Raw genomic sequence first — 10711 nt, forward strand, 5'->3', positions numbered from 1 at the left:
TTCGAGTTCTCAGGACCACAGAGTTTTGCGTTAATCTTATAAAGCTCGAGGGCTTTAACAACTGCTACATTATTATCCATAGGAAGAAAAGTTGGACAGGAAGCACAAAACTCATTCGTGCAGGCCTCATTTCCACAGGTGGTAATGAGGCATTCCGTTAGATGCTTTGCAGCTGCTCGCTTCATTCAGTTAGCTTCAGTGTCGTCAGACTGAGGTTCTCCTGGTGATCTGTTACAGGCTGTGGCCATTCGGTGACATCAGGGTGATCACAGCTTTGAGTCGACTGAGGTTCTCCTGGTGATCTGTTACAGGCTGTGGCCATTCGGTGACATCAGGGTGATCACAGCTTTGAGTCACTGTGATTAAAAACAGGTGGCCACACCAGTCTTGCTGCTACCTTGATCTGAGCGTAGGCTTAACAACGCATATTTAGCCAAACTTCTGAGGAGCTGGTGAATTCTAAAATCAGGCTCTTAGAGATTTTTAACATTACAGCCATCTGTATATATTTGTCAGTGCCTCTGGTTGTAAGCTGGTTGATGGTAGGGATCATCTCTTCCATATTTTAATTTTACATAATAATGGTGACCATGTTTTCTTGACACCATACCTCCCCCTCTGTCGTCACCCCGCCCCTGGGCTGCGGCAGCCGCCTCACGGATCATCGTCGCCCTCGCCCTCCGCCTTCGCCCGCCACCGCCTCGTTCCCTTTCGCTAAGGTTCACGCGGGACCCGCGCTTCCTTATCCGGAAACCCAGGCAGGGTAAGGGGGCGCCGGAGCCGCCCGGAAATCCCGGCTTTCATTCCCGGCTGTCGCTGCCTGTCCACACCGCGGGGCTGCGGGGCCCTCCTGGCAGGCCGCGAGCTACTCCGGGGAGGACCCGAAGGAGACGCCGCCGCCCGCAGCCGAGCGCTCCGGTCCGCAGAGGTGAAGCGGAACTCGGCGGCGGACAGCGGGCGCCCGGGCTGGCAGATGGCTTGGTGGCGGAGGGGTGCGCGAGCGAGCGAAGGATGGTGTGTCGGCTCCTGGCCAAGGGAAAAGGCCGTGTCGTTTCCTCTAGTCACCCCGAACCCAGCGCCACCATCTTGGTGGAAACACGGATCTCCCAGTTGATTTTCTAAGATCAAAGACACCTTCCCTCGAGTGTCTTCTGGTACCTCTGCCGTCTTCTCCAGCTCCACCACTCGCGTGTCCCCTGGCATCTCAACCACCTATTTTACTCGAGTGTACTCTGGTACCTCTACCATCTCCTCTAGCTGATGCTTTTCTGAGACCACAGACGCCTCTACCACTGGAGTGTCCTCTGGGACTTCACCTACTTCATTCGGGTGTCCTATGCGACCTCAACCCTTCAACTCTGGAGAGGGAGGTTGCAGTGAGCTGAGACTGTGCCACTGCACTCCAGGCTGGGTGACAGAGCGAGATTCAGTTTCAAAACTAATAATAATTAATTAAAAATAAAATAAGTTATGACAGCACGTTCCTATAATCCGTCTCAAAAAATAAATAAATAAATAAATAAATCCAGCCTGCCTGTGCCCCAACTGCTCTTCCCCACAACCCACCTTGAGCATGCTTGAGAACATCCTTCTCCAGCCAATTTGCCTTGGCACGGGTAGGCCTGACCGGCAACAGGCAAGTGAGCTTGTTGTCCAGGAGAGGCACACGAGGGAGGCCCTGGTTCAACACATCCACTGCCTTGCCCAGCACAAAGCGGGAGGTGGAGATGGCTCCACTGTCTTTAGCCCAAGGCCCTTGTTGCCTGTGCTCTGGCTTCCTCTGCATCAGACTAGCCAGTCAGGTAGAGGTTTCTCTCCCACTGGCAAGATGGGGCCAAACATTCCTGCTGGTCCACCTGGAATTAAGAGCAAAGGTCTCGTGCTTGGCTCAGACTCCAGGGCTTTCCCAGGTCCTCAACCCTGTCAATGGCCTCACCTTGACCTTGAGCACAGCAGGACTGCGGGAGGAGCGCTGGTTGAGCCGGGTGCCTCCTCCAGTCCAATTTCCAGTGGCCAACAGGAAGGGCTGCTCAAAATCAGCAAATCTAGTTGTGCTCGCTTGCGCAGCGCATACACTAAAACTCAAACGATACAGAGATTAGCAGGCCTCTGTGCAAGGATGGCACGCCAATTTGTGAAATGTTCCATATAAAAATAATAATAGGCCGGGTGCGCGGTGGCTCACACCTGTAATCCCAGTACTTTGGGCAACCAAGGTGGGCGGATCATTTGAGATCAGGAGTTTGAGGCCAGCCTGGGCAACATGGCAAAACCCTGTCTCTACTAAAAATACAAAATTAGCCAGCCGTAGTGGCGGGTGCCTATAATCCTAGCTACTCGGGAGGCTGGGGCAGGAGGATCACTTGAACCCGGGAGGTGGAGGTTGCAATGAGCAGAGATTGCTGCCACTGCACTCCAGCCTGGGAGAGAGAGAGACTTTTGTCTCAGAAAAAAAAAAAAAAAAAAAAAAAAATCATCATCGTCGTCCTCATGTAAAATCAGCAAAGCTAGTGATAGCCTTCTGCACAAGACCAGGAATCAGGGTGCTTTCCCAACAGTCTTCTGGGATCACCAGGCCCCTATGCAGGGTCCAGGAGGTCGGACCCTGTGTAAGCAGTGAGGGGGAAGGGCAGTTTTCCATACAGAGGCTGCTTGCTTTCTGGGGATCGGTTTCCTTTCTCTGCTCTGTTCTCAGAGTTGTACCATTGGCCACCCCAGCCTCTGTCTTTCCAGGTCTCCCCTTACCTCCTTCCTGCCAGAGGAGAGCTCTGTTCTAGAACCAGGTCTTACTTTGAACCTTTGTTGCTCCTCTTCCAAACAGCTCAAGGCCTCATCCTTTCCTGGTGGAGATCTAAGTAGGACATAGTGACAGGGAGGGCCCAAGGCCTGCCCTGAGTGCCCTCCTCCCTTGTGAGCTGTAGGAGGTTCAGGAGAGCCTGGGAGTCACCCCAGGTTGCTCTGGGCTCCTGGCATTGTGTGTGTCTTCCCTGGGAAGGGAGGGAAAAAGCTGTGAGGTTTTCCTCTCATTTCCCCAGCCCTTTCTGACGCATAGTTGATCCGTCTCTGGCTTCCTCACCTGCCCGTGTGGGTCTGTGTGCAAGCACATTGGCATTCTGCCTTCCAGCACGTGCCTTAGGATGAGCCCCACGGAACCTGCAGAGACGTCCTGCTGAGAGCACCTCTCCCCATAGAAGGCGTCAAATCCATAGGCAGGAAGAAAGGACGACATTTAGCGCGCGTGCTTGTGTATGTGTTTGTGTGTGTGTGTGTGTGTGTGTGTGTGTTGAGGTGGGGGAGGTATATGGGTGGTGTTTCCATTCTCACCCAGACCTTGAAAAAAAATTTTTTTCACCCTGTCACCCAAGCTGGAGGGCAGTGGCTCAATCATAGCTCACTCAGCCTTGAACTGCTGGGCTCAAGTGATCCTCTGATCTCAGCCTCCTGAGTAGCTTGTACTATAGGTGGCCACCACCATGCCCGACTAATTTTTTATTTTATTTTTCCTAGAGACGGGTTCTCGCTTTGTTGCCCAGGCTAGTCTTGAAATTCGTGGCCTCCCGCAATGCTTCTGCGTTGGCCTTTCAAAGTGCTGGGATTACAGGCATGTACCATTACCTATAGAGAGATTTCTATACAAAGGGAATATTTATAATTGAGAAAGTTTAAGGAAATTTTTTTTTTTTTTTTTTTTTTGAGACAGAGTCTCACTCTGTCGCCCAGGCTGGCATGCAGTGGTGCAATCTCCACTCACTGCAACCTCCATCTCCCGGGTTCAAGCGATGCTCTTGCCTCAGCCTGCCAAGTAGCTGAGATTACAGGCATGTGCCACCACACCCAGTTAATGTTTTTATATTTTTAGTAGAGACGGGGTTTTGCCATGTTGGCCAGGCTGGTTTCAAACTCCAGACCTCAGGTAATCCGGCCACCTTGGCCTCCCGAAGGGCTGGGATTACAGGAGTGAGTCACTGTGCCTGGCGAATTTTTTTCTTAGAATAAGTGATTAATAGACTATGACATGAGGCTGGCTGCAGTGTCTCATGCCTGTAATCCCAGCACTTTGGGAGACCAAGGCAGGTGGATCACTTGAGCAGAGAAGACCAGCTTGGCCAACATGGTGAAACCGCAACGCTACTTAAAATAGAAAAATCATCCAGGCATGGTGGTGCACACCTGTAGTCCCAGTTACTTGGGAGGCTGAGGTATGAGAATCACTTGAACCCAGGAGGTAGAGGTTGTAGTGAGCTGAGATCATGCCACTGCACTCAAGCCTGGGTGACAGAGCAAGACTCTGTCTCTAAATAAATCGATAATAAAACAATACAAAAAAATAAACTATGACTTGGCACGTTTCTATAATCACATCCTATAAAGCAATTTAAAGTGATAAAAAGGCCATAGTGCACCATGCTTAAGAATAGGTTCTACCAGGCCAGGCATGGTGGCTCACGCCTGTAATCCCAGCACTTTGGGAGGCCGAGACGGGCAGATCACGAGGTCAGGAGTTCGAGACCATCCTGGCTAACACGGTGAAACCCCGTCTCTACTAAAAAATACAAAAAACTAGCCGGGCGAGGTGGCGGGCGCCTGTAGTCCTGGCTACTCGGGAGGCTGAGGCAGGAGAATGGTGTAAAAACCCGGGAGGCAGAGCTTGCAGTGAGCTGAGATCCGGCCACTGCACTCCAGCCTGGGCGACACAGCGAGACTCCGTCTCAAAAAAAAAAAAAAAAAAAAAAAAGAAAAGTCCAAGTGCAGGAGCAATTCTCTTAACTGAGCCTGATGTAAGCAACACTTATTTACCTTCCATTTCCCTGTAAAACATATGAGTGATGCTAACAGTCCACTGACTACTATGTCTAGTAGGTTACTAGTGGGAAGCCATTTGAATTAACCAACCAACTTCCAATTCTATTAATACAAGATTTTTTTTTTTTTTTTGAGATGGAGTTTCATTCTTATTGCCCAGTCTGGAGTGCAATGGTGCAATCTTGGCTCACCACAACCTCCGCCTCCCAGGTTCAAGAGATTCTCCTGCCTCAGCCTCCCGAGTAGCTGGCATTACAGGCATTCACCACCATGCCCGGCTAATGTTGTATTTTTAGTAGAGACGGGGTTTCTCCATGTTTGGTCAGGTTGATCTCGAACTCCTCATCTCAGGTGATCCGCCCGCCTTGGCCTCCCAAAGTGCTGGAATTTCAGGTGTGAGCCACCGTGCCCAGCCTAATAAAAAATTTTTAAAAAGGGATTTTGCCATAGCAAGTAAAGATCCTATTTATTTTTTGTTATAAATGTCTATATATGCAATTTAAAAATTCTGGGCCAGGCCCAGTAGCTTACGCCTGTGATCCTAGCACTTTGGGAGGCCAAGGCGGGTGGATCACCTGAGGTCAGGAGTTCAAGACCAGCCTGGCCAACATGGTGAACCCTGTCTCTACAAAAATACAAAAATTAGCCAGGCATGATTGCAGGTGCCTGTAATCCCAGCTATTCGGGAGGCTGAGACGGGAGAATCGCCTGAACCCGGGAGACGGTGGTTGCAGTGAGCCAAGATCATGCCACTGCACTCCAGCCTGGGTGGCTGAGTGAGACTCCATCTCCAAAAAAAAAAAAAAAAAAAAAAATTCTGGAAGGATACTTATACCCAATAATATTGCCTTTTCAAAAGTCTTTTTTTTTTTTTTGAGACGGAGTCTCGCTGTGTCGCCCAGGCTGGAGTGCAGTGGCGCGATCTCGGCTCACTGCAAGCTCCGCCTCCCGGGTTCACGCCATTCTCCTGCCTCAGCCTCCCGAGTAGCTGGGACTACAGGCGCCCACAACCACGCCCGGCTAATTTTTTGTATTTTTAGTAGAGACGGGGTTTCACCGTGGTCTCGATCTCCTGACCTCGTGATCCACCCGCCTCGGCCTCCCAAAGTGCTGGGATTACAGGCGTGAGCCACCGCGCCCGGCCAGTTTTTCTGTTTTTGACACAGTTTTCCTATCTTTCACAGTTCCGAGTAGTGGGAAAAGCAGCCCCGCTTTTTAGTGTTAAGTGGTAAGATTCTGGACAAACAGGTCAAAAAAAAAAAAAAAAAAGTGAAACAACAAAAGGGAAGGAGCTGAAGATATTCCCCTCTAAATCAACTATTAACTAGCAGAAGTATGTTAATAATCTTCAGGAGGGCAAACATGACCAGAATCAAGATCTGACATCAGAATCGAATTTCGCCATTTCTCCACCAAAACAAAGGAAAACTATCAACTCTTCAGTAAGTGCCTGCACCTGGGGCCAAGCTACACGCCTACTTGTGAGAAGGACGTTACTAAAGAAGGGTCCAGAATCTCGCCCTCGCTCAGGCAGCCGGGGTGTGGGGAGAGGAACGTGGATACACTCCCGAGAATCCGTCTTCTCCCACCCAGAGCCTGAGCGTCCCAAGCTACCCACAAGGGGGCGGACACTGCAGGGACGCACCACAGTGATCATTGCGCAGGCGCAGAAAGCGGCCGCGCGGGCGACGGGGCGTATTGCGCATGAGCGCCTGCCGGGAGCGTGAGAGGCGGCCCAATTTTCCCGCCCTCTGGTCCCGCCCCTCACTGAGGTACGCACCCCAACGGCGTTGCCATGGGGACCCAGAGGCTGCAGCCAGCCTGTGGCAGCGCCGCCTGCCTCGTGGCTCTTTGGACCTTGCGGCGGCGACAGTGGGAGCATCATGGACCCTTCAGTAAGGACGGTCAATACGACCGAGAAGCGGTGGAGCCTCGGCCGCTGCCGGCATTTCTTCTGGCTGGGCGTCGTCTTCGACATGGTGGGCGTGGCGGTGCTGTTCACTGGCGTCTTTGTGGACCTGGACTTCTACGACATGCTGGTCTACCTGGGCTCCGCCATCATCTTCCTTAGCCTCCTCTGGTGGGCCTCCTGGTACACCGGCAACATCGAGCTGCTCCCCGAAGAGACCCTGAAAGTCTCCTCCTTGCCCTCTACCTCCTTGGTGGAGGCCCTGCGCCACAGCGCCAGCCACTCCCTCTCTGTGAACATCCAGACCGTCCCCGACAACTTGCTGATGCAGCGGCGGCGTCGCAGGAGGACCCTTCAAAGAGAAGCTTTCCTGACCGTGCCTGTCTCGGTCCACATAGAAGAACGGCTGGGAAGGAAAAGCAAGGACAAAGATGGAGAGGAAGGGGTCAAGGAGAGCAACGCCTCTCAAGACTTTGGCAAAGAGGATCTGGGTCCCGAGCCTGAAGATGACAAAAATTCGGAGACCGTTGGCTCCCCAGACCGGGATGCCCAGCCGCCGTCGATTGATCAGCCGCCTGCCACCCATCCAGTGCATCCTGTGTTCCCTCTGCACCAGCCTGTGCCTTCCGCTCTCCACGCCACTAAGAGCCTGATTGTAGCCCCCTCCATCTCTGCTAGACACCCTGTAGCCATTTTTGCTTCTAAGAGCCAGCCTGTAGTTTCTTTGGCTTTTAAGAGCCAAGTTGCTGACCCCATGGCCTCTGAGAACCACCTCCAGGTCCCTGCTGTCTCTCTGAGCCAGCCCCTGATTCCTGTGGCCTCGCATGGCCAGCCCCAGAATCTTCCTCGGGCCTCTCAAACTCAGTCTCCACCACCTGGTTTGGTTTCTGGAACCCAGTCACTGGCCACCCAGGTCCATATGGGGCAGCCTGTATCTGCCCAGTCCTTTACTATTGTGGACCCACAGGCCTCTCAGGCTATCGAGGACTTGGAGGCCCTACTTCAAATGCAACAGGCCATCCCCAGCACCTCTGTAGTGCAGGAGAGTTCCCTGAGCCAGTATTCAAGTGTCCTGAAGGTTCCTGAGATGTCGGTTGCTCAGGTTTTGGAGGCTCCGCCACAACCCAGCCAGAAACCATGTGAGAAACCATCTACCCTGGCCACCGCATCATCTGCCCCTGATGGCTCAGCTTCAGCCACTGAGACCCAGCAGTCTGTCCCCACTGACAATGCTGCAGCCTCCGTGGTAGCGAAGAAAAGTCACCCTCTCTAGTAGGACCAAATCCCAGCCATTGGCGTGGCTGCTCAAGCCTCTGCCAAGTAAGTGCCTTTGGAGGAAGAGTTACCTACATTCATCCTTAATGATTTCTCCATTTGTGTTCTGGTGGCTTCTTCAACCCCTCTTGTCCAAAAAAATAAAGTTAATGGAAGCAAAATGACCCTGTCCTTTAGGGATTAGCCGTTTGGACATTGGTAGGTTTTTAAAACCTAGTACTCTGAGTAGATGAATGCTATAAAGGTTTTGCCTACTCTGCCAGATAATGATATCTGTTCTTTTTTATTTAGGCTTGAGAGAGAGTGGTGATTATATTCTTTTAGGAGCTATTAATATAAGATCTGGGAGTGGGTCGGGGGTTTGGGGTCTGTAGGGTTTCTGAAACGATGATTTCAGGTGGTACAGGGACCAAACATTAAACGACATTGAGTCCTAGGGTGGGAAAGTTACTGCCTTTTCAAGTCTTTTTTTTTTTAGTACTTTTTATCTTAGGAAGAATGTCTTGATTGGGCACAGTGGCTCACGCCTGTAATCCCAGCACTTTGGGAGGTCGAGGTGGTCAGATCGATCACCTGACATCAGGAGTTCGAGACCAGCCTGGCCAACATGTCGAAACCCCGTCTTTATTAAGAAAAACAAAAATTAGCTGAGCATGGTGGCGGGCAACTGTAATCCCAGCGACTCGGAAGGCCGAGGCAGGGGAATTGCTTGAACCCAGGAGGCGGAGGTTGCAGTGAGCTGAGATCACGCCATTGCACTCCAGCCTGGGCAACAAGAGTGAAACTCCATCTCAAAAAAAAAAAAAAAAAAAAAAAAAAAAGAATACTCAACCTTTGCAATTTGTTTTTCTAAGTTTCCAACTCCCAAACTGAGATTCTACCTTTTTGGTGCCTGGCATTTGCCAGCTGTGGAGTTCCCCAGTGTGCTGATGGCCACGTCCTGGGCAGACTGCTGGCAAGAGAAGAGGCAGGCGCTGGGAGGGTTTGGAGGGATCAGGGGTGGAAACTCATGCCCCAGCTTGGTCTTTGAGGCTCGCATTGGTAGCCCACAGCAGTACAAAAATGCAGGGTCGTGAGGTGCTCCTGGCATCTAGTGGGCAGAGGCCAGAGATATTACTGAACCTCCTACAATGCACAGGACAGCTCCCCACAACACAGAATTATCTGGCCCCCCAAATGTCAATAGTGTAAGGTTGAGAAACCCTGATCTATATGACTCAGAGACATTTCCAAAAGAAAATAGAGAAACTTGATCTATAATAATTAAAAACTGCTCTGTAGTGAGATACTTTAGCAAATCTTATTTTGACCTTCAGGTGACTCATTCCCTCTTAGATAGTAATTATATCGCCACTAGACCACAAGAATCTTACTCATCTTTGCTTTATTCATCTTTGTATCCCCAGTTTGTATCATCTCTGAGTTAACACACACATATGGGGCATTTATTAATAATAATAGCTAACAATTGTTGAATGTTTATAATACCCTACACATGGTACTAAGTTATTTTCAGGCATTTGTGCCAGCAATCAAAGTCGGGCACCATTATTATCTCCACTTCAAGGATAGTAGATTTGATACTGAGAGGTAATTTTTCCAAGGTCAGACAAATGGAGGAGCTGGAATAGATGTATAGTTGAAGTATAGTATGTTATAAGGGCCGGGCGCGGTGGCTTACGCCTGTAATTCCAGCACTTTGGGAGGCCTAGGCGGGCGGATCACAAGGTCATGAGATAGAGACCATCCTGACCAACATGGTAAAACCTCGTTTCTACTAAAAACACAAAAATTAGGCCGGGCGCGGTGGCTCAAACCTGTAATCCCAGCACTTTGGGAGGCCGGGGCGGGCGGATCACGAGGTCAGGAGATCGAGAGCATCCTGGCTAACACGGTGAAACCCCGTCTCTACTAAAAAAAACACAAAAAACTAGACGGGCATGGTGGCAGGTGCCTGTAATCCCAGCTACTCAGGAGGCTGAGGCAGGAGAATGGCGTAAACCCGGGAGGCGGAGCTTGCAATGAGCTGAGATCCGGCTACTGCTCTCCAACCTGGGCGACAGAGCGAGACTCCATCTCCAAAAAAAAAAAAAAAAAAAAAAAAAAAAAAAAAAAATTAGCTGGGCGTGGTGGCACATGCCTGTAATCCCAGCTACTCGGGAGGCTGAGGCAGGAGAATTGCTTGAACCTGGGAAGCGGAGGTTGCTGTGAGCTGAGATCGCGCCACTGCACTCCAGCCTGGTGATGGAGCGAGACTCCGTCTCAAAAAAAAATATGTTATAAGGTATATGTTTTAAGCTTTCCTTCTAAATTAAAGTTGTTAATGAGTCTTTTTCTTAATCCTGTTGATTGTACCTTGAGCTGTAATATGCCAGATCAATCTTTAGGTAACTTCTCTAAAGCCTTACTGGCAGAAAGAAAATGAGAATCAGCAATTCTTCCATTTTCTTGTTTTGCTCTAGATTATCATGTTTAACATCTCAGAAGTTGCCTTTCTCCCCCTCCCCAGAACTCACCAATATTTGTTTCTACAGATTTAACTGCCAGCTTCATAAAAGCTCAAATCCTTCATCTTGTTTTGGGAACCTCCATGTGGAGTCCTGACCTCTCACAGACCAGTGGACTTACTAGACTGCTTCTGCCAAGTGTATCTGTTTCAGTGTTGGGACAGTTTTCCAGTTTCAAATGATAAAGTTATTCACTGCCAGAATTTTAAGCTGTAAT

General features: G+C 50.3%; 1 protein-coding gene and 1 non-coding gene across 2 annotated transcripts; both read left to right on the forward strand.

The window, feature by feature from the left end:
* Positions 1–2051: 2051 nt before the first annotated feature.
* On the forward strand, positions 2052–2154 carry LOC112424283 (U6 spliceosomal RNA). The gene has a single exon (XR_003015018.2). It is a non-coding gene; the product is annotated as a U6 spliceosomal RNA (small nuclear RNA).
* A 4368-nt stretch (positions 2155–6522) lies between these two features.
* Positions 6523–10711, forward strand: LOC139359836 (MAGE-like protein 2). The gene is made up of 2 exons (XM_071084149.1): positions 6523–8032; positions 10522–10711. The coding sequence occupies exon 1, from the start codon at positions 6687–6689 to the stop codon at positions 7983–7985; it is 1299 nt and encodes a 432-aa protein (XP_070940250.1). The 5' UTR covers positions 6523–6686; the 3' UTR covers positions 7986–8032; positions 10522–10711.

Source organism: Macaca nemestrina, chromosome 18 (genome assembly GCF_043159975.1).
Source record: "Macaca nemestrina isolate mMacNem1 chromosome 18, mMacNem.hap1, whole genome shotgun sequence".
In the NCBI taxonomy this organism is placed as follows: Eukaryota; Metazoa; Chordata; class Mammalia; order Primates; family Cercopithecidae; genus Macaca; species Macaca nemestrina.